The sequence below is a fragment of the Gambusia affinis genome, linkage group LG20 (genome assembly GCF_019740435.1).
Source record: "Gambusia affinis linkage group LG20, SWU_Gaff_1.0, whole genome shotgun sequence".
In the NCBI taxonomy this organism is placed as follows: domain Eukaryota; kingdom Metazoa; phylum Chordata; class Actinopteri; order Cyprinodontiformes; family Poeciliidae; genus Gambusia; species Gambusia affinis.
In genome coordinates, this window is record NC_057887.1 from 9,896,205 (window position 1) to 9,919,601 (window position 23,397).

The 23,397-nt window shown below is 41.2% G+C and overlaps 1 protein-coding gene across 4 annotated transcripts; it reads right to left on the bottom strand.

Moving 5' to 3' along the window:
* Positions 1-2,121: 2,121 nt before the first annotated feature.
* Positions 2,122-23,302, bottom strand: fbrs (fibrosin). 4 transcript variants are annotated; one of them, XM_044102609.1, is made up of 18 exons: positions 21,597-23,302; positions 18,223-18,396; positions 17,883-17,909; positions 17,755-17,784; positions 17,546-17,594; positions 15,515-15,848; positions 15,196-15,425; positions 13,572-13,807; positions 13,408-13,452; positions 13,156-13,254; positions 12,767-12,835; positions 12,554-12,592; positions 10,235-10,306; positions 9,977-10,112; positions 9,421-9,501; positions 9,254-9,337; positions 5,899-6,115; positions 2,122-5,155 (listed from the first exon to the last, which is right to left on the bottom strand). In XM_044102609.1, the coding sequence occupies exons 1-18, from the start codon at positions 21,900-21,902 to the stop codon at positions 3,571-3,573; spliced, it is 3,813 nt and encodes a 1,270-aa protein (XP_043958544.1). In that variant the 5' UTR covers positions 21,903-23,302; the 3' UTR covers positions 2,122-3,570. The 4 variants fall into 4 exon arrangements, with proteins under 4 accessions (XP_043958544.1, XP_043958543.1, XP_043958547.1 ...); XM_044102608.1 differs by having other exon boundaries at positions 12,767-12,850; XM_044102612.1 differs by lacking the exon at positions 12,554-12,592.
* Between the last annotated feature and the right edge of the window lie 95 nt (positions 23,303-23,397).

Genomic DNA, 23,397 nt, shown 5'->3' on the forward strand with positions numbered 1-23,397 from the left:
ACTCCGTAATCTCGCGAGATAGAGTCAAGCGCGCCACTTGAAATTTGGAAATACCAATCTTTCCAACTGTGCGAATTATTTTGTCTGTGTAGCAGGATAGAAACGTCACACCTGAAACAATTTTACCCATATGCCTGATGAAGTAATGCGATTTTATTAATTTTAACACATTTTTAGACAAGTTTCAACAAGAATTCAGATTCAAATTTATAAATTTACAGTGAGTCATATTTCCCCCAGACATCTAAAGTTTTGCAAAAAGAAGCCAATTTAGGCAGAAGTTTAAAATGCGGTACTTTTGTTGCTAGTTTCCGAACAGGTTTATCAATTATGCAGAGAAGTGCCTGGCAGTATTCAACACAAAGGCGGTCCGAGTTAAGTGCGTGAGTTTGGGGTGCTTCAACAATAGTGGCCCCACCCCCAAGGTCGAGTTTTTTTGTTTTGTTTTGTTTTGATTTTTGTGAGACTGTAAAAAAATAAACTTAAGTAAGTTGTTGATTTAACATTCAATTCTAGAAATGACTTTTTTTCATGAAAGTATTAGTGGAAACATGTGGGTAACATGCCCTACATGTAAATATCAATTAATTCAAATTATATATATATATATATATATATATATATATATATATATATATATATATATATATATATATATATATATATATATATATATATATATATATATATATATATATATATATATATATATATATATATATATATATATATATATATATATATATATATATAAGTTACTTTATTTTAGCACTTAGAAATTTAAAAAGTAAAAAGCACACAGATTAATTGCACATAGAGTGATATATTTCACACAGTTAGTTCTGCTATTCTAAATGATTATGGCTTACAGATAAAAAAAAAAACACCCTACATTTCTACTTTTTAAACAATTATATTTCACGACACACAAAGAAAGAATTGAACTGAATAAACTGTTCAATATAGAGACATGCTTTCAGGAAAATGTCTGTATCAAATATCATTCCAATACAAAGAGCCTTCAGGGAAAATTGATAGACCAGCAGAAAGCCACAGACACCTTGGCAAAAAGCTTTTTGATGAAGAAGGCTTTATCTAGCTCTGTACTGAACCTTAGAAATAGGATGTTGAATGGAAAGAAATGCAAAATAATAATAATAATATAGTACCTATTATATAAGAAAATGAGACTCCAGACCAACAATGTAAATGAGTTAAGTCAGAGTTTCTTAACACCTACGTAGAGCCACAGGCTTTTCAGAAGGCTGACTTTTTTTTTGTTAAAAACGATGTTCTTTTGGGTTATGTAACATATTTTTTCTCAAGAAACTAAATCTGGAATTTTCTTCAAGAAATACACCTGACCCTGCCCTGGATGTCAGTGGGAAGGGGTTTTTGAGGCACTGGCTGCATCCACATCTTGTAAATCTCCAGGAAACCCTTGAAAGGACTTTGCTTCACAATCTTTTAAGGGCTATAGTTACACCTGGTCCTTCTACACTACTTTTGTGTTGCACAGAACTTTCTTTTATGCAGCATCTTATTTGGTAAGATGCTTTCACTCACTGCTGGACAGTTTTCCCTTTAATTGTGCGGGACATAATGTTATACTTTCATACGTTACTTCATGGAATTGTCACTTGATGTAAGCCATACCAAATAAACTGTCTTAGAAATTAATGTATGACTTCCGCTTCCTGAACTGCACAAGTCCAGTAAAAAGTGCTTTTAACACAGAAATATTATTGTTTATACAATTCTGGAGATGACTGCTAGCTTGACAGTGGTCCATTAAAAAAAAAAAAAAGGTGATAGAATCTATGAGCCATCATAGAGAGAAAGATGACACAAATGGCATCCTGGTCACCTCCATTTCATTCTGCACTGATGCAACAATTTATGTTAAAGGAGCCCCACTCAACTGCTAACTGAATAAACTGTTCAATATGGAGGCATGCTTTTAGGAAAATTTCTGTATCAAAAAAATCTATTTTTCTTATGTAATATTCCCAATCTAACTGGCAGATTGAATTTTGATTTTTCATCATTGATTTTTCATAACCATAGAAATAAAAATGTTATACATATCAAGCTTAAGAATAAAAGACTCGCACAACAAAGTAGACAACAATTCATTTAATAATTATTCTTTGTGGTCTCTAGGGGAGGGTTTGAAAGGTATAAAATGGTCATATTAAAATAATCGACCCAGTCTTTTCCCCTCTCAGGATATCAACCATCTCTAATTGCCTTTTGACACAAGTCCCTATTTTATTTCATTTTATTTAAATTTTTTTTTTTCAGTTTTTCAGCAGATGTCCCACTTATCCATGTATATAATTTACTTTTGCGGATGAACCAACTCGACAGTTCAATATACAAGGCTCCCGCAGTCCCAACAGACAGCACAGAACCAGTAACTCACAGGCAAACTTTGCTCTCAGTTTAATAGTCGCAGCTCAGTTCCTTGAAGAGGCCAGAGGTTGCAATGGATAAGGCTTAATGTTCACAAGCATTTAAAAAGCGTTCCACGAAGCAAGCCTTTTTTCCTGCCTGGGGTGGAGGGGAAGAGTGCTGGTTGGTAACCAAACAAAGACAAATAACATAACAATGAATATATTTATTATTATAGAAGATAATTAATGTTAAGTATAATAATTACAAAGGCAATTTCTCTAGACTACTATAATCTGGACCTGCTCTTACAGATGCGAGGAAACTGGGAGAACAGTTACAGGAAGCTCTAAAATGCTGCGTTTACTCACACAGCGCAGCACAGTTCATTTCGACAAGAGTAACCCGCCGAACAGGGATGAATCTCATTACGAGTAGAGATGAGGGTTAGGGTAAAGCAGAAAACTGAGGTAAGATGTTTAATGATCAGAATTAGACCGTCTCACCAGGAATCTGACTTTTCACCACGATGGATCCAGAAGGAAGGAAAAAGCACCACTTTACCTCTTAATTTTCTTTTTTTTCCCTCTCTCTCCCTTTTTTTTTTTTTTTTTTTTTTTAAAAAGCCCCATCTAAAATACCTGGTTTACGTTGAAGAGAGCATAAAAACATTTTATAAGTTAACCAAGTTAAGGATGAATGTCTTCAAGGTGTGCAACCCTCTGGAAATAATTCCTAACCCACCTTGTGAAGGCTTGTCTAAGAGCATGAATTATAATTCACCTGATAAATGGGGGGGGGGAAAAAAAAGCTGTCCTCTGCCTCTTCTTACAGCTTTCAAAATCTGAGCACTGTAATAACCAACAGTCCATATAAAAAAAAATACAACAAGGATGCACAGAAACCATGTACCTTTAAATTGCACTGATAAAGCCACTGAGCATATTCCAAGTCTTTCGAATTCATCCAAACCACCAGCTCCAGCCAGATAAGTTTACACTTTTCATTTTCTTTTCTTGTTTTTTCTTTAAAATTGTGTGACGACTGGAGCTGGTCTGGTTGTGTAACTAGGAAGGCAGGGCTTTAGTAGTCTGCAAGAGGAAAAAAGGGGGGCAGTTTGAGAGCAGCACAGTGATCCTGACATTTCCCTTCGTCTCCTCCAGTGTTGTCCCAGTACTATCTGGACTCTCCATCTTTGTGGGTGCTGTACAGCGCCAGCTCACTCGGCCCTCTGAGTCTCGAAGTACGTGGTGGCGTGGCCGACCGGCTGGCCATGGACGGAATGAGCGGCGGCGGCGCCCCCACCGACAGAGCACCCACCAAGTCCTTCGCCAGGATCCCGTTGGACATGTGGTGCGGGTTGATGTGACCGAGACGGGAGTAGAGGCTCGGGTGGTGCTGGGAAGCGGCGCTGGCTCCTGAAGGGAGCGAGTGAGGCAGAAGGCCGGGATGGAGCTGCTCTAGATGAGCGGCGGCGGCGGCCGCAGCAGCAGCAGCAGCATGCGACGGGCTTGAGAGATGGGAGCCGTGAGGGAGGTGTGGGTGCATTGCAAAGTAGCGAGCGCGCTCAAAGTCTTCCCTCAGGATCTGGGCTCTTTGCTCCTCGTCTAGAAGCCCACCGCCTGGGGGTCCCAGCTGAGGCGGGCGATCGAAGGGTATCAGGCCGAACTCTGGGCGAACACCAGAGGAGGCAGCGGCGGAGGTAGATGTCGGAGGGTGTGGAGGAGCGGCTGCGGCCGCGGCAGCTACAACCGCAGCCCTCTCTGCCTCCACCATGTGCCTTTGATGTTGGAGAAGCCGAACCAGGTGTGGATCGTGTCGTAGGGCCAGGTGTGGATCTGACCGAAGTGCCAAAGCCTCCCTCCGATGCGGATGCGGCTGATGAGCCATGATTTCCCTCCAGGGGTCCCAGGTGAAGCTGGGACCCTGCGGTTGTCCTGGAGGCGGTCCGTGGGAAAATCGCTCCCCTGCCGAACCAACTAGGAGTCCTGCTGTGCTTCCCAGGATTGCTTCGAACGGCCGTGAACGGTCCATCACTTGTTGGTGTGGAGGGGGATTATGAGTGGGTGGTGGGAGTGGAACCCCGGGAGTAGGAGTCAGTGACAAAGAGCAGGACGAAGGGGTGCCAGAACTGGGGTGGTGTGGGTGGCTGTTGGGGCGGTCAAAGGTGTGACTGGGAGCTGGAGGTGGATGGGTGATGGGGATGTGCTCTGGCTCCTCCTTCCTCTCCTCTTTGACTTTCACCGTCGGCAGAGAGAGGGAAGGTTTGGAAACGGGCGTCGTGGTGCGGTCGGACTTCTTGACGTGAGACAAAGACGAAATGGATGAAGAAGCTGCGGAGGAAGCAGGGAGGCTACCGTCTCTTTGGGAATGATCGTTGTGGAGGTTATGTGCCGCTTGGGCTTGGGAGCGGGGATAAAGGTCCAAGGGGGATGGGATCGAGCGGTGGGAGGGAGGCGGCGTGGTGAGCACAGAGGATGAGGAAGACCGTGGCCTATCCCTGTCTGCTACTAAAGATGAAGAGCCAAGCGGAGGAGCCCTCGAGGACATTGTTGGCAACGGCCTCTTGTCTCCATCTCTGTCTCGCTCGCGGTCTCTGTCTCTGCTTAAGCTCCGCGTCAGGTCCTCCATGAGTCCACCGCTCCCTCCCAGGGCGCTGCTGTGGCCGTTGATGTGGTTGACCGGGGTGCTACTGCGGGGCTTGAAAGGCGGACCAACTGGAGACATTCTCACAGGTTGTCGGCCATATAGCATACTGTCCCTGCAACACAAAGGAGGTCCAAGTTCAAACTGTGGAAACCTAATAGGAAACCTGCGCATTAAACATATTCCTCATTACTGTGTATTCGATCTCTGAAATTACATGAATCAGAGCCTTGCAGGAGTATTTGGCAGCCCCCCAGCCCCATCTCTTTCGTCACATTAAGACTTCAATGTGTTTTGACACACACTGCAAAACACAACCAACTATAAATAATACAAAACTAACTTGCATGTAACTTTTCAGCACAATATAGGAATCAACAATTCCTTATTATTGATAAGAAAGTACTAGTTCTAAGTGAAATAGACGTTTTAGCTTAAAATATATGAAAAATATCTTCCTCCACTGGCAGATTATTTCACTTAAAAGTACGGTAGTACGTTTTCATCAATATTAAATTATTGACTTGAAACAAGCTCCTAATTATTGCTGAAAAGTTACCTGTAAGTTTAGTTTTGTCTTATATCAAGTGTACTAGGATATTTGCACTAGAAACTAAGCTAAAAAAAATACTTTGGTTGATTTTGTGTTTTTGCAGTGCAGTTCTAGTTTTATTTTTGCACCTATTGCTAAAATCCACAGGACACAATCATCTTCAAGTCTATTTCTAGGTATTTTCACTATAATTTCACTGGGATGTAACATACATCCTAAGAAAACCAATTGAAAGTTGTAGTTGTAACTTGCAAAATGCGCCCATTTATGAAATCTACTGCTTTAAACACAAAAGTCGGTAATACCTGTCCTTCTCATCCTTGATGTGTGGGATGTCTCTCCTCTCCATATCCTTCCCTCGATCTCTCTCATCCCTTTTGTCCATTTCTTTAATCCAGGGAGCTCCAGAGAACACCGACGGACCCCCATGTAGACGGTTCCATGTCTCAATATGATGGTTGGAGGTGGGCAAGCCCCCAACCGCGCTCGGCGGAGGTTCTTTAGGGCTAAACACGGAGCCGGCTACAGGTGGCAAAGATATTTTGCAGTTAGAAAACAGGCAGCTGAACCAGTTCAATCATTAAACATCGCAGAGGATTTGCTGACAAAAAGGGAAAAAAATAAACACACTCATTTACTGGTGCCATGGTGTGTAACCAAAAATACAATTCCCATCAATTTATTGTTAGCATCTAATATGATACACATAAAATAATTAGTAGCAAGGGGGGAAAGCACACAGAGATCACAATGTTACCTCTAAACTTGTGCGCAATGATTTAGCAAAATTTGCCAAAAAAACCCCAAAAAACTTCTACTGCAAGAAAACAAAAACTTGCATATGAAAATAAGTTTGTCCTTGCTAAATAATCACATTTTTTGCAACTGTACAATGTTGCAGTTTAGTACTGGGTAACTTCTATTACCTCACCCAGTTCAGTCTAGTTGATTAAACACAACTAAACGTTGGGAACGCTTCCCAACACACCACATTTGTCTTCCCATTTTGCCACAAAACGTGTATATCCATGTCGGTGCACTGGCGTTTGGACTGCACCCAGAACTGGCAGCTACTGAAATTAATGCATACAACCTTTTGCTTGTATATCAATGACAAACCCCAGCACAGCCATTCACAGCATGTCGCTGTGACAGCTGAGCTGTAGCTGTGCTATGAGACAGGAGAGAAGAACATTAAGAGGGGAGAGAAGCACGGATCACAAACTTCAGGCAGAGTTAAGACAAGGAGTGGGAGTACGCCAAACACAAAATGTGCCGCATATTAGCCACATTTTTACTGAAAGGGATCAAATTATTCGTGATGCGTTAATGTGATTTTAAACAATGGCAGCCAGGAGTCGACCAATATTTCAAATTGCTGACATTTCTCTACAGAATGAGGAACTTTTTTTAAAATTCTGTCTCCACTGTTCTACACCAGCTACGGACGGTTAAATGAGGGTTTAGTAGACTTTAGTTTCCTCAGATGACAAAACTCAAGGGATCAAATTAGTCTGATTTCAATCAAATATCTCGTAATTAATTCATTTCTATTGCACACTGAAGCAGAACGCACTCTGCATGTTCAGACATATTTAAATATTTAACATTTTTAAGAACACTAGTGTCGAACATTCTGTTAACACAATCCCATTAAAAAAGACCCTCCAATAGTAGAAGTCAAATAAAGTGACTTCTACTTATATTTTATATTGTTCTTCATTGTGAATTGATTGTGAGCTCAAACTACGAATCTTTGAAACTGCACTTAAAACTTCCTCAGGCTGTATTTTCCTCTCAATGACACCCCCCTCAATCAATAGTTTTTCTTTTATTAATGCACAACAATGTTGAAAAGAACATTTTGGGTCAGATTTGGTATCAAATCCCAGGCATTCACACTTTTTGAACCAGCAAACAGACTCGGCTCCACCCACCCATGCTGATATATTGTCCCCATCACTTAAGCACCATCAAATCACATGGACAACAATCTCTGGTGTGGATGCGGTTACTTGGGGAAGAAGGCGATGATCTTCAATATCTCTGCAGTATTTCATATAAAGAGGGAGCACAAGACGCCTCCGTTGACATGGTTACTGTCAGCAGAGGCGTGTTGAAGTCCTTATATGCTGCTTCTTCTCAACCGGCACAGTTACATTGTTTTATCCTTTTTCGGCAGAGTTCAAATACCTCAAACTTTTATCTTACTACAAACATTTGTAGCAAGATATTTAGTAGTAAAACAATTTGCAGATCATTTGTAATTTATCCAGGATGTGTAAAATGTCTCATCTACAACTCTTGAAGTAGACGTGAACCGCATTTTGAAGGTAGGAGCGTCACAAAGTGGCGATCTGAAAATCCGCACCAACATCTCTGATCGTTACAAAATACATTTATTGGAGTGCTGAGATGACAGCGGGGAAACAGAGGAGCGAAAGAAATGTTTGTCGTTTGCAACAGATATCCTCGCTTCTATGATCACAAAGTTTCCCAACAAAGTTGCACAGTTTTTTTTTTATCGTCACTAATTATAAATGGTCTGTCTTTTAATGCTGAAAGAAATATGCACAGATGTTTTTAAAGTTAATCAACTCAGTTGCACATTCCTCTGGACTGGAGAATTGTTTTTTATAACTGCATGGTATTTATGCTGAAATTTTGCCCACTACAGTATTTACTGTACAGTATTTTTATTGTCTCTATCTGTCTTTTTGTGAGTTTATTTGCTGTTACTGCCGGTCACTTTGCTGCTGTTGCACAGAAACGTCCCCATTGTGGGGCAATAAAGGATTTTCCGATTCCAGTTTTGTGCGCTCCAGTTTGTGCATGTGAGAGGAAAGGAAAGGATTATTTCTAAGCAACACACAGCCTCAAAGTGGACGGTGAAGCTGGGAGGTCCAACGTTATTGACATCTACAAGTAAAGAGTTACGTTATTTAGACAAATTTGATCAGATCCATTCTTGTTGTGCTTGCTACTGGCTTGAAGGGATAGTTTGGGATTTCTGAAGTGAGGATCAAATGCTCACAAGCAGTTTATGTTTTACATTCAATAAATATCTCTTCCCCCCTTACCTTCCTTCAGTAAAAATCTAGAGAATAAGATTGACTACTTTCAAGCTTTTGTAAGAGTCTGGATTCAGAAATCCTGACATTTCAAACGCCTGGTCAGCTCATCATCATCTCACAGTACATTCTAAATGTACCTACCTTCAACATCGTTTATTATTAACATCCACAATAGACAACATGTCAGAAAACTGAAAGGACTTCTATGAATTTCTAAGTGCATCCGATTCAGATTTTAGTGTTTAAATAAACAAATTAAGGTAGAAACTTGGAGATTGTTCAGGCATGAAACTGAAACATTTTCAAGTTTCACCAATGAGTAAATGTCTACATGATTTTTTATTATTATGAAAAGCCTTGGTTTACTCAAACAGTGCCTTCTCACTATCATCCTGGTTAATAAACTCCTTCCTGGGCAACTACTGGGTGTAGTTCCCACCGAACGTCGTTAGTTTTGATCGCCCACTTTTGACATGTAGATTGTTAAAAAAAAAAAGCAAAAGAAAAGAAAAAAGCGAGATTTAGAGAATCTTAACCCGTCCTTTCAGGTTCGTGTTTAAAAGTGTGCTGAAACTGCAAAACTGACCCAGTGCTGGGCTGCCAAGTCCTCCAAAGGCACCAGAACCAAGCGCTCCCAGTGGAGCAAACGGAGGGGATCGACCATAAGGATCTAAAGCACAGGACAACCCTCAGAACAGGTGGGCACAAACTTTCTGCTGGTCAACGTTTGTATTTCAAGTTAAATTAAAATACCCAAGTGTGCAGCCGGTGGAAGGAAAGAGGAAGGCGGCGCTGATGGGGAGATGAAAGGTGCCGACGAGGGATTGACTGTGGCTGAGGGAAAGAAGAAAGAAAACAAAATCTGTCAGAGAGAGCGAATCGAACCACATCAAAGGACTTCACACAAAAAGTACATTTACAAGAGGTGTAAAGGTGAAACATGTACGCAGAAATTAAACACTACACAGTTAAAATAAGGAAATAACAATGTGGTCATGCAAAGAATACAAAGTCAAAAATGGCCTTGTAGTTATAGAGCTATGAGAAAGGATTTGCCCCTTTTAATTTTTTTTGATATTTTGTCAAATCATCAAATAAGTTCTAGTTTCAGCCAAAAATGATCACATTAAATACAGCATGAAGATAATTATTTAGCTTGTTGTTATTAAAACTCCATTACTAGGTCAACATTTATTCCTGCCTAACTACTCTATCTTTATCGGATGCCAAAATCTGTTTAATACTCGGCAAAAACACGGAGGGAGAGGGATGCAATCGTCCCTTTCAGGATTACTTCGGCCAGCAGTACCTGCAGCTGGGAAGAGACTCGGAGGCCTAGTCAAATCATGAGTCTGAGGCAAGGCTCCTCCCAGGCCCACAGCTCCAGAAAACCGGGACAGCAGGTCACTTCGGAAGTCCAACTTGTGAGGATCAGCCTGCATCAGCTTTAAAAGAAAGGAAAAAGATCAGAGTTGAACAGATCATTCGTCACGAGCCCAGAGAAGAACATTTTACCATCTCAGTGCGTAATCAAAATATGTTAATATCGTTCACAGCCTTTTTTTACCTTCACTTTTCTCTGATGGCTTAGAATCATCCAGGCCACATGAACATGCATAGCGCACCATTTTCCTGGTTTCTGCAAAGCACAAAAATCAAACGGCTTTGCTCCGTTATCCCATGAATATTTCATGCACAGTTGTAGAGCTTTTACACCAAGTCAGGCTTTCTTCATGCAGTTCAGAAATAACTTGCCGAACCTCAACACAGCGCCTGACTTTACAGCTGGAGATGAGGTTAATCACTACGGACCAGTTTAGGCTTTGGCATATTCAAACACACAAATAAAAACTACACACAAACACAGCAGAATGGAAAAACACACAGTTGGAATGACAGAAAAAGTTACATATAGTTCACAGTTTCTGGGTCTTAAATACTTGGGAGTTGGTGCACAAGGACAGAAAAGACCCACAGAAGTCAATAGAGGATGTGACAGTAGTGTAAAGTGAAAGAAGTATCAAGACTTAAAGGGACGGTCCATGATTTTTAGAACTGGGATTCTGTTTAAAGATCACAAGAAGTCGATATCTTCAATGCAGCAGATACTTCCTGGCATTTCCATTTAGGAGAAACCCAGATAAGTTGGTCCTAGACTTCTACAGTCTCTAATCTCAAATAAAAAATAAAAAATAAAAAAAAAGGCTTATGCAAACACCATTTTATGAACCTCTAAATCACTACCACGTTCACTTAGGGCAATAATTATTTTAAAAGGGGATGTTGGGGTAGGAGGCAGTGCATCACTAATGTCACAGAAACATCTGGAGTGACCCGAGTTCTCTCCAGATGTTTGGAACAGATTCGCTTCACGCTACTCGTTTCGTAAAGCAGCTGAGTGATTTCCAACAAAGAGACTAAACACCTTCACCTTTGTTTTCTCGGTTTGTGTATCATAATACATTTAAATGTTATACATGAATTTGAAAATGAATTGTGGCAATCGATATATACTGCAGTAATTTTACTCAAGGTTATCGTAACATAATATTACGCTCTCTGAACAAATATAAAGCAGCGGCTAACATTAATTTATTCATCTTTACACGACTTGTTATTCAAATACGGTAGCCTGTCTGACCAAAACGCTTCACATGATCAACTCGCTCACACAGGAACATTATTCGTGGTGCGCCGCCTCCTACCTCAATTTCCTGCGTAAATAATCATCATCTTTGTAGATTCCAGCCCAGCGCAAACAAAGCAATGGTGTGAAGCAGACCTGAGCCTTTTTCTGCACCACAGGCCAAGTAAAGACCCATTACACATCCTGAACACGTCAACAGAAAACCCAAAGCTCAACATGATTTCACGTTGAAATATACTGCTTTTATTTTTGGATGAAATGGCATTTCTCCGCGTAGCTGCATTAAAAGTGTTGGCTCATGCAAAAACTAACGTGAACTGTAGGGTTCTTAATAATAAATTAACTTGATGGACAATATATCCTCATTATAAAATCTGTGTACATTAATAACACTACAAAGGACTTCCTTATTATGTATTCTTTAAAGCCGTTATGCATGCCGGCTTACACAGATGATCGATCCCAAGATGCTTCAGGTCAGAAAGTATTTGAGGCAACAACCTCCCAATGCAATGTGCTACTATAGTTTAGCCCTAATGTCTCATTTACTGAGGTCAAAGGTTAAGTTGTCTACTTGAATTAGCAATATCAAACAATTATTATTTTTTTTTGATTTGGGAGATTACTGGAAGTTTAAATGTGGGCAGACAGGAGGAAAACTAATTCCAATTCAAAATACCGCTTTATTTTAAATTCATTTACTTCGGTTTAAACCTTACTCCTCCTCTGTGGAGCTTAATGGGTTTGGATATTGCTGAAGAACGACACAATATAGGAATATTAATCTAGAAATATTACACAGACGCTGCTGTTATTAATCAAACTTGTTAAAAAAGTTGTTGTACAAAATGTGAAATCAAACAATCTTTTTAGCTCGACAAAAATAGGAAAGCATGAACTTGTTGAGCTTGAGGAAAATCGTGCAAATATGAAACAGTAAAATATATAAATTCAAAATTCCAGCAGTATAGTGGGCTGGTGATTAGCATTAAATGTCGAAGTAAAAGTATTCTGGATATAAAAAAACAGCTGTCATAGATATTTACATAAAGGTAAAGAAAAAAAGTTCATAAAACAGTGTTTGCATAAACTGTCATTTCTTATTAGAGTTGCTTTAAGATGATAAAAATCCGCTTAGAGTTCAAACTCCTTGCACCTTTCAACAGAACCTCACTTTAAAAAATCTCGACTGCACCTTCAAAGGAACCAACAGATTCAAAAACTTTTTGTTTGGCTTACATTACTGATTTTCAGTGACGTCCCAAATGGATCAGTTAGCTACGAGAGAACAGAAGACCAAAATCACCTTTAATCAACTAACGTCACTTAGAAAATAACATTTTGCACCATTTACTGCTCTGACTCACATTACGGCACATCCTAGTCCAATTAGCTATGCATTTCAGTATTTTACATTTCAGTCAGGAGGTGCTGTTGGCTCTTTGTCCTTACCCTGTGATCTTTGGTCTGCAGGTGGTGAGACACGACCCCGAGTCGTGCTGTTAAATCAGGAGCCGTTCCCTGAGGGACAAGAGGCTGTCAAACACAGCACAACACATGAGCCACACCCTAATGATCCACCAGCCCTGCTAAATGAATGCAAATCTAGCAATTATGATGCATTTGACCAGCAGAACTTGAGCCGCATAATCAGAACATTAGCTTTTTTTTTTTTTTTTTTTACTCTAAAATGTTATCAAACAGGCTTCCACATGTCATTATCAGCTCCCTTGGTGTGGGAGAGCAAATAAACAAGACACTCCAGCAAACTCTCATTAAAGCAGAGTAATATAAGATATACGAGTCAGACCGGCGGAAACACAGGTAGCGTTCTGCCTTACCTTTGGCTGAAATGCTCCCTGCAAAGAGCCGAAGGGCCCGGCAGGAGGAATAACAGGCGGAATACTGGAAACCGAGGGCGGAGGGTACTGTGGGAAGAACTGACACACAAAGATATCCAAGTAAGCGATCAACAAAAGCCTGAAGAAACCGACCAAAACACTACGCAGTTTATGAACCTAGCACGACTCGTTCCAAAACGTTGGAGTTATCACTAGTTACACAATCAGCAGGATTGTTAAAAAGACACTTACGGGGTGTCGGTACAGTCCGTCCATTTTGCTTGGAAACTTCTCAAACTGAAAAACAGAGAACGATCGTGTGGCTTAAAAACCTCTCAAACTGAGAACAGTCAACATTCCAGGCACGCTGGAAATCACAACACAGATGTTCGGAGGAGCAGCAGAGGCCGGCTCACCAGCGGCGGCGCCGTGGCCGAGGGGTGCAGGAAGGGCGTGAAGTGTTGGTGGGTGTGCGTGTGTTGATGCTGGTGGTTGTGCTGATGGAACTGGAAAGCCAGCGGCGGCACGTTCTGGGACGTCCTGCCCGACGAGCTCGACGATGAATTCGGCGCTGACGGACCGCCGGGGGTGTTGCGGCCCGCCGCCGCAGAGTTGTTCTCAGCCCCGGGAACGCTGCGTCTGCCGTCGCGCTCTGGTGGGAGTCAAGATTTATGTCTTGAGTCGATACGTGGAAATAAAACCTAGAACAATTTGGCCATCTAATAAATAATATGATGGAAATAGAAACAAATAAACACATGGAATTTCTTTTTCTTTTCTTTTTTTTTTTTCCAATTTCTTTTCTTTTGTTACCAGGGTTGGAAATGTGCATCTGCCACTGGCTTAAGGCAAGTAAATTTAAAAAGTAGTGGAAAATGTTAATAAAACAGAATGGCAAGTTCTAATTTAAAGGAAGAGTGTTCAGTTTCTACAACTGACCTCTTGGGGGCAGTAATGCCAACGAGCTGCTGCTACAGACCCCAATAGGAGCTGAAGGGAACTGAACAGTAGTGAGGCGTTACTTTGCTGGAGAAAAGCAGCTGACAGAAACCAACATTTCTTAAGAGCATCCAAGATTTTAATTAAATTGCACATTTTTAAATATTTTTTTTTTGTTAAATAAGAAGTAGACAGGAAGTGAAAATGGGAAGTTGCATTACTTGTGACAAGGCATGAGCTAAGTTGGATTAACGTATACCACAGTTTTAAAGAGATAAAACCACAAAGATTTACCAACATACTGTTTCTGCTGTTTACAGTCGTCTGCTGTGAGGCGACAGCAGAGTTTCTGTGGTTTTCTCCAACTGGATGAATAAAAGCCAGAGCTAAATTGGCTCCGCTTGCTGCAGAATGACTGAAAGGTACTTAAGACTTTTACATGACTTACAAAAAATTAAATTCTAATAAGCACAAAAAAATTATTTGGATTCTAATAGCGTTATGCCACACTACACCAACAACAGTGCCAATTATTGATGCTTTTCAGACTGATATCAAATCTCGGTCCTAAAGTTTTAAAAATTAGTTTTTCTTAAACTAGGCAATGTTTTATTAACAACAGCAGCTTTTGGTGCTAGTCTTGATGTCCCCTTTCAAAATATGAATACGAAGGCTGAGAAACGATAATTTTTATTGATTTTCGTTAATTAGCTCAAACCTGCACTTGCAGAACGAAGATTCACAAACGGTTTAGATGAGGGAAAATTGACCAAATCTGACTGAATCTGAGCATCTTTTTTTTTTTTCCTTTAAATCTTGGATTAGATTTTCAATTTGAACTCCTCTGAGTGCAGACAACAGAAAGACTGATGTTTTTCACCAACAAAATGCAATACTTGCTGCGCTTATATGATCAGTTCTCACTTCACAAATGTGCTACTTCCCCAACACCGTGGACGAACCCAGACAACCCTCAGAGGAAGTCTACATTTTGGTTTATTTTTGTAACATCGCAGTCATTTTGTTACCTTGACAAACAAAACAAAAAAAGAAACGAAGCTAACCAACCAGCAGCCACTGTGGCAGATCTGTTGAGCTTACCTGAAGCCGCTGAGTGAGCGGGAGGAAGCAAAGGCGGCGGTGGAGGCAGGCCGGGCGAAGATGTGAACAAGGCCCCGGAGCTGGCTCGGGACGGGGGTCGGAGAGGCCCTGAGGAGCCCGAGCCCCGACTGTAGGGCAGAGACACGCTAGTGGAAGGAGTCGGAGGGCGCATGGAGGCTGAGGAAGTGGCGACAGATGACGCAGACGATGGCGTTTTGACTGGAGCGCCGCTGCTGAGAGAAACAAGACAATCAGGCACCGAAGAGAACCAGGCAGCAGCAACGGCGTTCAACTACGATGGCGCCTGCGAGAAGCCGACCTGCTGTAGATGGACTGAGACCGAGGAGGCAAACCGTACGGTTTGGGCTTGGAAAGTGGCGGGCTCCCGTTGTGGCGAGTGCCGTTCCCGTTGACCGGGCTGGGCCGAGGGACGGCGACCGAGGCGGTGACGGGGGAAGACATGCAAATGAGACCAGGAGAGGTAGAAGAAGAAAACGGCTCCGGGAAGTGCGGCTCCAGGCTCGTCTCCTGACTTCGCTCCAGGCCAGACACTCGCGGGGTCACCATCAGCCGCGAGATGCCACCGCAACGTGCAGACAGAGGCGGGCAGCTTTTGCCCGCCGAGGCCAAGTTTGAAGGGGACGGATCCACGGCTGAGAGAAACAGACGATGGAGAGTCATGAATGCAAGCAGACGTTTTTCAGATCTACAAGAAATGTCGTGATGAATTTCTGCTTGTCCAAACATATTCCTGAAATTTGAGAGACCTGACATTTCCTCTCTGCTGTACCACCAGCCAACCAGGAAATAATTAAAGAGTTTCACACAACCAACTTGTTATACATCATCCTGGTTCTCTGAAACGTCTAATGGTAGCAATTATGAGGAACTATCCAAGCCTGCATAAGCCTTTAAAGGCCATCCTTAAGACTAGAAGGTCTCACCAAAGAACTGCAACAAAGTTTCCACACATTTTCATGTCTGAGATCCATTAACGTTCCAGACTCAGATTCAACAGACTTCTCAGCCCATGTCTGGACCGTTTTCAAAGAAAAAGGCAACAATTCAATGTAAATTCATAGAGAAAGAGAGAAAGATGTAGAAAGCAACATAAGTACAGAAGGGAAGACAGAAAAGGAAAGAAGACAGGAAGAAAAAAAATAGGATGGGCGATTGAATAAGAAATTGCCAAAGAGGGCAAGACCAAATGACAGAAAAAAAGAAGGAAATACTGATGAAAGAAAAGTGCTAGCTGGGGGGCTAGTAAAAGAATGGACGAAACTGGGAAAGAAGGATGGAACAGAAAAGCATGGGTGATGGGGAGAAAAAAGTAAAAAGGTGAGAAAAGGAAAAAGTAAGAAGCGGGGAAAAGGAATGAGTCATAAATACATAATTAAGGAAAGGAAGTAGAACAGAAAAAAGAAACCAGGAGAAGAAAATGAAGGAAACGAGGTAAAAGTTGAAATTTGAATAAAGTTAAAAATAAAAAAGCCAGAAGGAATGGAAAATAAGGAGGAAAGAAGAAAGGAAAGAAAATGAGAAAGAAAGGGAGGAGAAAAACTAGAGAAGGAAAGGTCAGGAGGGAAGGTTTGAAAAAAACAAAAAAGGGGAACAAGAATGGGAGAAAAGAAATAAAGGATGGAAGAATAGAAGGAAAGATGCATGGGTGGATGGATAAAAAGTCTGAAAATGCAACTGTTTTTTCCACAAACGTCTCCAGCCTGGAGAGTATTTAAATTCTAGACCTTTCCAGACCCTGAGGATCTCCGCTACATGCTGTTAAATCCTGCGTTCACACCCAGAGCGCCACGATGATCTAGAGAGGAAAAGATCCAGCACAGCAGAGCACGCTCTGCTCCGTCTGGAAAATCTGAAGCAAGCTTTGTTTTCTGCCCGTCGGAAAACAGACAGAACGACACGTTTTTCATAGACAAGTGAGCAGAAAGCAAAGCTGACTTCACCTTTATCATGAAGAGGAAGCTGTATCTGACAAACTCATGGTGAATAAAAAAAAAAAAAAAAAAAGAAAAAAACTTCAAGGAAGACACCACAGCAACTTTTTTTTTATTCAACGCTATTTATATTTACCAGTTATTCTGGTGTAAGACAAACCTGCACAATGACACTGCCGATTCTTCTGAGATGCTGCCATCAACAGGAAGGAACTGTTTCAGCGTTTACATAACTGCAGCTAAAACGAAGCATCTGCTGAGCTGGGCACGGGCCGACGAACTCAGAAAACAACGCAACGTCGCCTCCATTCAAAGACTAAAACTAGTTGAGATGCAACAAACTTCTGATCTTTCCTTGTGCTCTCGTCATTAAAGTGAAAATTGAACAGTTTTCAAACCTTTTCTGGTGCTGACTGTGAACACTGGATCCATTTCATTGTCGGAGGCCTGCACAGGCAAAAAGTAAGAGATGAATAAATATTTTCAGGTATATTATTCCACCAATAAGAAAAAAAAAAAACAGCAATAACCTCCTATGACTAACATTACTAATCACCTAATCTGAAGAAAAACAAAGGTATTTCATCAGACATTAGGTCACACACACCTTATCTCCCGTGTCACTCTCCGTGTCGCACTGAAAGGGTGAGGGGAAAAAAAAATAAAAGCATCTATGTCATCATTTATGCGAACAAGATATGAATAACTGTGACCGCAATATCAGGAAACACTTACAATGTAGCCCGTCTCCAAATGAGAACCCTAAAAAACAAACAATAAGAGGGGTTGTGGCAAATCACAATTGAATTTAGAAAATTTCACAGTGGATTTAACTTTGACAACACGCTGGATAGTTTTAGGGAATCCACGAAACACAAGTATCAAAAGGTGTTGCTCAACAGCGTGACAGTGAACCAGTTTTACTGGCTCACTTTGAATAGCAGGATGTACAGGTCACTGCAAAACTATAAACACGGTTGTTTGATTAGGAATTATCTGCACATCGAGCAGACCAAGTGCCTGTGCAGCCAACTGGAGCGTCAAAGTCCCCCGGCGTCATGAGCTATTGCTTTACCTCTATCTTTCGTCTCTTGCTTCTCCTCTTCAAGTAGCTGCTGGAGTAGCTGTGCGGGGCCCCTTCCTCGGGCTCCGAGAGCGGCCCCCCGCCGTTCTCCTCCGGGCCCCTCTTCCTCTTGTTCTGCCTTCCCAGCATATCGGTGCGCTGATTGGGCTTCAAGGAACAGTCCATCTGATAAGGGAGAAGAACCGAGAGCCTTGATGTCTACAAACAGCAACGATAACACGAGCTGCAGAACTCATTGAACTGCAGTGTTTTAACTGCTTGGATGCAATAATCTGGTTGGCCAATCATTCCCCGAGACTCAAAGTCTTCTTATTTGGCCACTTGTTTGGGTGCTACGTTCACTGACCACACCTGGTAAAGAGCTTGGTGAAGTGATGCTGCAGCTCGGGGGGAGCAGTGGGCACATTGTGGTAATGTGCAAGAAAAAGTGGGGAGAAGGAGTTATGGTTTATTTCCAATAACACAATCGCTGCAATCTCCTATTTCCCCCCAAGATTGTGTGGACTCAGAAAGAACCAATAATAAATAGCAATGTTTAAACAAGCAGCGCTTTCAAAAAACCCCCGCAAAACTTTATGTTGCGTTGTAGGGCTGAAACAATAAACTGGACGAATCGATTATTGAAGTCATCGTCAATTAATTTAATCGCTTAATTGCCAAGTGGAGCATATGGACTCAAAAAAAAAAAAGTTCCTGAAAGAACATGCACAGAGGAGATATTAAGCCAAAACAAAATATATAAATATTTAAGATAACACCTTTGTCTGTGAATGTCTTTAACTCAAAGCTTCTCAAATGGAATAGTTTCAGACAAATTCACCAAAGAAATGCTATGTTATTGCATTTCAGGCGATGAAATGTTTATTTTCTTATTTTAAAAAAAAAGGAATTTCATCTGTATCTTATAACGCATTTATAATAAGGCTTAAACGGTTAATTAAAAAAATCCACTGAATGTGGCAGTTTTTTTTTATCTGATCAATCGATTAATCGTCAGAATAAGCAATTACTAAAATAATTGTTAACTGCAGCCCTACTATACTGCTCAAAGTCCTATTAATGAGATGCCAGAGGGGCTCCAGTTTTCTGACTATATCAAGCTCTGAGCACTGCAGCTATTGAGCTGCGTCTTTGTTAAGCTGCCAACCTGAAAAAATGAAATGATTTAATTAACAAAAAAAAAAAAACAGTTATCATCATCCCAAGTATTGGGCCAGTGTCTCGATAGCAGCATTTTTTTTTTAAATAATCATTATCAGGAGCTACATTCCAACAGGAATTCCTAATGCCAGACACAGGTACATTGCTTGTGGTTTATCAGCCGCGCCCCGATGACAGGTGTAGCTGTCATGCAAACAAAATGACTTCCGCTTCTTAAACTACACCACAGAGTTATCCAAGAATACGAGATAGTATACGAGAGTGAAAACTATTTTTTGTTAAGCAAAACTCTCTTTTTGACTCCTCTCTTAAACAACACTGGAAACAATGGGCTGATTACTCAGAACTTCAACCTTTGTAAGAAAATGTAAGCCGCTACTGAAGGACGGGTACGAGTAAGGTGTTTTACTTTAGTGTCGGAAGCTTAAAATATTAAAAACAAGTGAGTTACACAAGGTAGTTTCCCAAACCACAGGGGGGAACTTAATCTGTGGCATCTGTTTCTTTTCAGTGAGACGTGCAAGCGCCCTACATGCTAATCGAGAGTAAAATAATTGAAATAGATTGTGTCTAAAATTTGAACATAACTGGGCTAAATTTCAGTAATTGGATCATTTCATTTCAAGGCAGATTTGAACAAATCCTGCAAAGACTGGTAAGCTTCGGAGTGGAAAGTTAACCAATCAGCAGTCGTGAAATTCGCTGGTTGATTTGACTGGAAAATAAAGCTGTCCAGGAGAACAGAGTCACTTTGACTGCATGTCTCTACATCAGGACTTGTACATCATTTGCCTTTGTGTGTGTGTGTGTGTGTGTGTGTGTGTGTGTGTGTGTGTGTGTGTGTGTGTGTGTGTGCGTGTGTGTGTGTGTGTGTGTGTCTCCTTCTAAGTACAACTGACCTAAATTATTAACTGAAAATGTTGGTTCAAGAAACCTAATTCAGCTAATTAGACAATAAAAGGTAAGCTAAGAGGAAGTACACATTTTAACTCCACTTCTTCCTCCTTAACAAATGAGCCATTAGACAACTCATCAATGCCTGCAGGAATTAGGCCATAAATAAATGAGGAATCTCCAAAACCCATCAGAGGGGTGGGGTACCATGGTCTCTTGGGATATGTTTGGTTACTCTGAGGAATGGATTGTCTGAAAACTAATCAATTTAATCTGACGTCTTTCACGGGGCACGTTAGTATCAGTGAATTATCGGCTGCGACTCGCACGCCAATCTACTGATTTATCGATTCTTTCAAGTAGTAGTAATAGTTTAGGTTTAACACCATGTCAGAAACAATGGATTTCTCTCAGCAACGAGGAGTAATTACCAATAAATTCAAAACGGACTACAACTTTTAAGTAACATTGTGTGTTAAACTTTGTCACTTTATAGTTCTCTCAAAGCTGTTAATATTGCCCTTTTTAAATGCCAGACTCCATCAAACGTGGTTAATGCCAGATTATTTCACTGAAAAATTAAGGAACTGAATTTATTTTTGTTTCAACAGGATGAAAACAACACTGAAATAATTATTGTTAAATACTGCTATGGCAATATAAGTTTTAATTAACCCATATTCTCTTCACTACTTTCTTGCTATTCCATCGTCACAAGGTTTCAACTGCTTTCCCAAAGCTGTCTGAATTTGGTCACCAAGATCTATGTCAGTTGTGGGCATAAATAATAGTAAAAGTGCCTCTAGTTTCAATTAATTTATTATTGATATGTAGTTTCAATGCAGGTAATTTGAGAGGTTCTCCAAGCAGTTCTTTGCAATTCCAGTTTTGCAGAAAGATACTGCAATAGCAATTCCGATTCAGTATATTGTGGAGCTCTAGGGGAATATATCATAAAGTAATCAATATGAGCTTTTGGCTAATTTAAATAAACAACAACAGCAACAATCATAATAATAATACATTTTCATGCAAACTAAACATTTTTGGGACTTTGGGTCACAATGTTTTAAAGGGGTTTATGTAAACTCGGGGCATAAATTAGCAGATTTCAGCTTCACGTGAACTTGTCCCGTAAATGTCGTGCTTACTATTCTTTCGGGTGAAATATGTCTTTTTTGACAGATAACCGTTCCAAGGAACACTGAATCAAAATATTACAATAAAAGAAAGAGTTGGCCACACGAATTCATCAATGAGGTCCGCTCCTGATTGATGAATGACAGCTGATGTCAAATTAAGATATTTACCTCCAGTGCCTCCAAGCTGATGAAGCTCGCAATAGCGAAGCCGTCAATGATGTCTTCCTCGCAGGACACAGACTCCCTCTTCCTCCGACGCGGAGGCCTGTGTCTCCCAAATACGGGCCGACATTCTCTCCCACCGGGACCCAGCACATTATTCGTCCCGCGTCCCTCTCGGTCGGAGCCCGAGGACAGGGATGTGGCCCGCTCCTCGGCCAGGTTCACTCTCCTCCGCCGCCTCAGCTCCCTGTCGCGCTGCGAACGGGACCGTCGGCTCTTTCTCATTCCAGCGCTTCGGCTCGGACCCTCCATAGTCGGAGGCCGCCTTCCTTTGTAGCTCCAATGGGACCAAAGGCACTTTATTTCAGTCCCGGTCCGGCAGAAGGCACCGAACCGTAAATTTAAGAGAAGGAAAATGAAAAACAACCACACCACACACAGGCCCTAAGAGGGAGCCCCTGTTAAAATGGCGTTAATGGAACCAGTGGCTATTATTTACCGTCCCCTGACAGCAGTCTGCTGGCATCAGCGCCTTTCTTTTTGCGAAATTTTAGTGTCATTTCACTGAATCTGAACACAGACTTAGATCCACATAGGAATATCAAACATCCAGAACGTCACGCAGATGTCAGGACATAGCTGACAGTGTCTCCTCTGAGGCTAATATGAGCTAACAAGACGCATGTAAACAAAAAAAGACAAGTCTAGATAAGGGGCAGACAGGCCAAAGCAGATTGCTTATATATTACAAATTAAAAAGTACGACATCATCAGAAATCCTTTTCACAACCAATCCGATTTTCTCTGGATTTTTTTCTGTACACGCTGACAAATTTATTAGCAATAATGACATACGATTAGCTGGCTAGCAAGGCCAATAACCTACTATTCCCAATAATATTTAACATTAATGTCAAAGTTTAACATTGACAGACAAAGTTAATGAATACGAATGTAACTAATTAAACATCTAATTAACTATAAATAGCAAAGCCTAATAGAACTCGTTAATCGGTCTTTAGCTGTTTCGGATAGCATAGCTAAGGCGATACAATATTATATATACTCGGAACATAAGAATATGTCTATATTATTATAATGTCTCCAAAGACTGACAGGTCGAGCTGTAGAGCTGGACTTGGATCCATCCGCCAAAAAGAGCAAATATTCCTCCTTGTGAAGATTTAATGGCCGATGGTGATGGTTGAATTCATCAAAAGAAAGACGTAACGTCGCTACCACAGCAGCTAGCTGTTAGCCTTCCGCAAGAACCTCCCAGATTTTAAGGAAGGCTAGTATTACATACGTCAATTTTAAACTGCGAAACAAGTGTAGAGCTTTAATCTTTCGCCTTATCAAACACAACTCCCCCGTCGTTCTCCGTTCGTAACAACAAAAACCTCTGAGGCCCAAATTTTAAAGCCTCGATTTCGATTTACAGGGTGTCGGTACTTGAGCCCCCATCGGGCTGGTCTTCTTCTGCATGAAGCCCTCCTTATAATCCAATGTTTTGGAAGAAGTTGAACCGCCGCTTCCGCTCAGCGATCTCTCAATCGCGCTGAACTCGGACTCCACATATATTGCGAGAGGAATACAGAATGGCTCCGCTGCTCTTTCGCAAGTTTGCACGGAACTGGGAATTAATGGTGAAAATGAGGCAGACACAACCCTTGTCAGCCGTGCTGTGCATTGTGTGCGCAGCTCTTCTTCCTCAGTCATCTGGCTGGTTGATTAGAGCTGAACTGAGCTATGTCGCCCCCAAGCGGACACTGTGCTTAACTTCAGGACGTTCAGGAGGTTTTCCAGT

What these genes read in the sequence shown, in the direction of transcription:
- fbrs (XM_044102608.1), bottom strand. Translation starts at nt 21,902, where the DNA reads ATGGAGGGTCCGAGCCGAAGCGCTGGAATGAGAAAGAGCCGACGGTCC. An exon ending in CGGCCACGGCGCCGCCGCTG is followed by an intron (nt 13,453 to 13,571) that starts GTGAGCCGGCCT and finishes TCTGTTTTTCAG; the next exon opens with TTTGAGAAGTTTCCAAGCAA. An exon ending in TCCACCGGCTGCACACTTGG is followed by an intron (nt 9,338 to 9,420) that starts GTATTTTAATTT and finishes CCTGTGCTTTAG; the next exon opens with ATCCTTATGGTCGATCCCCT.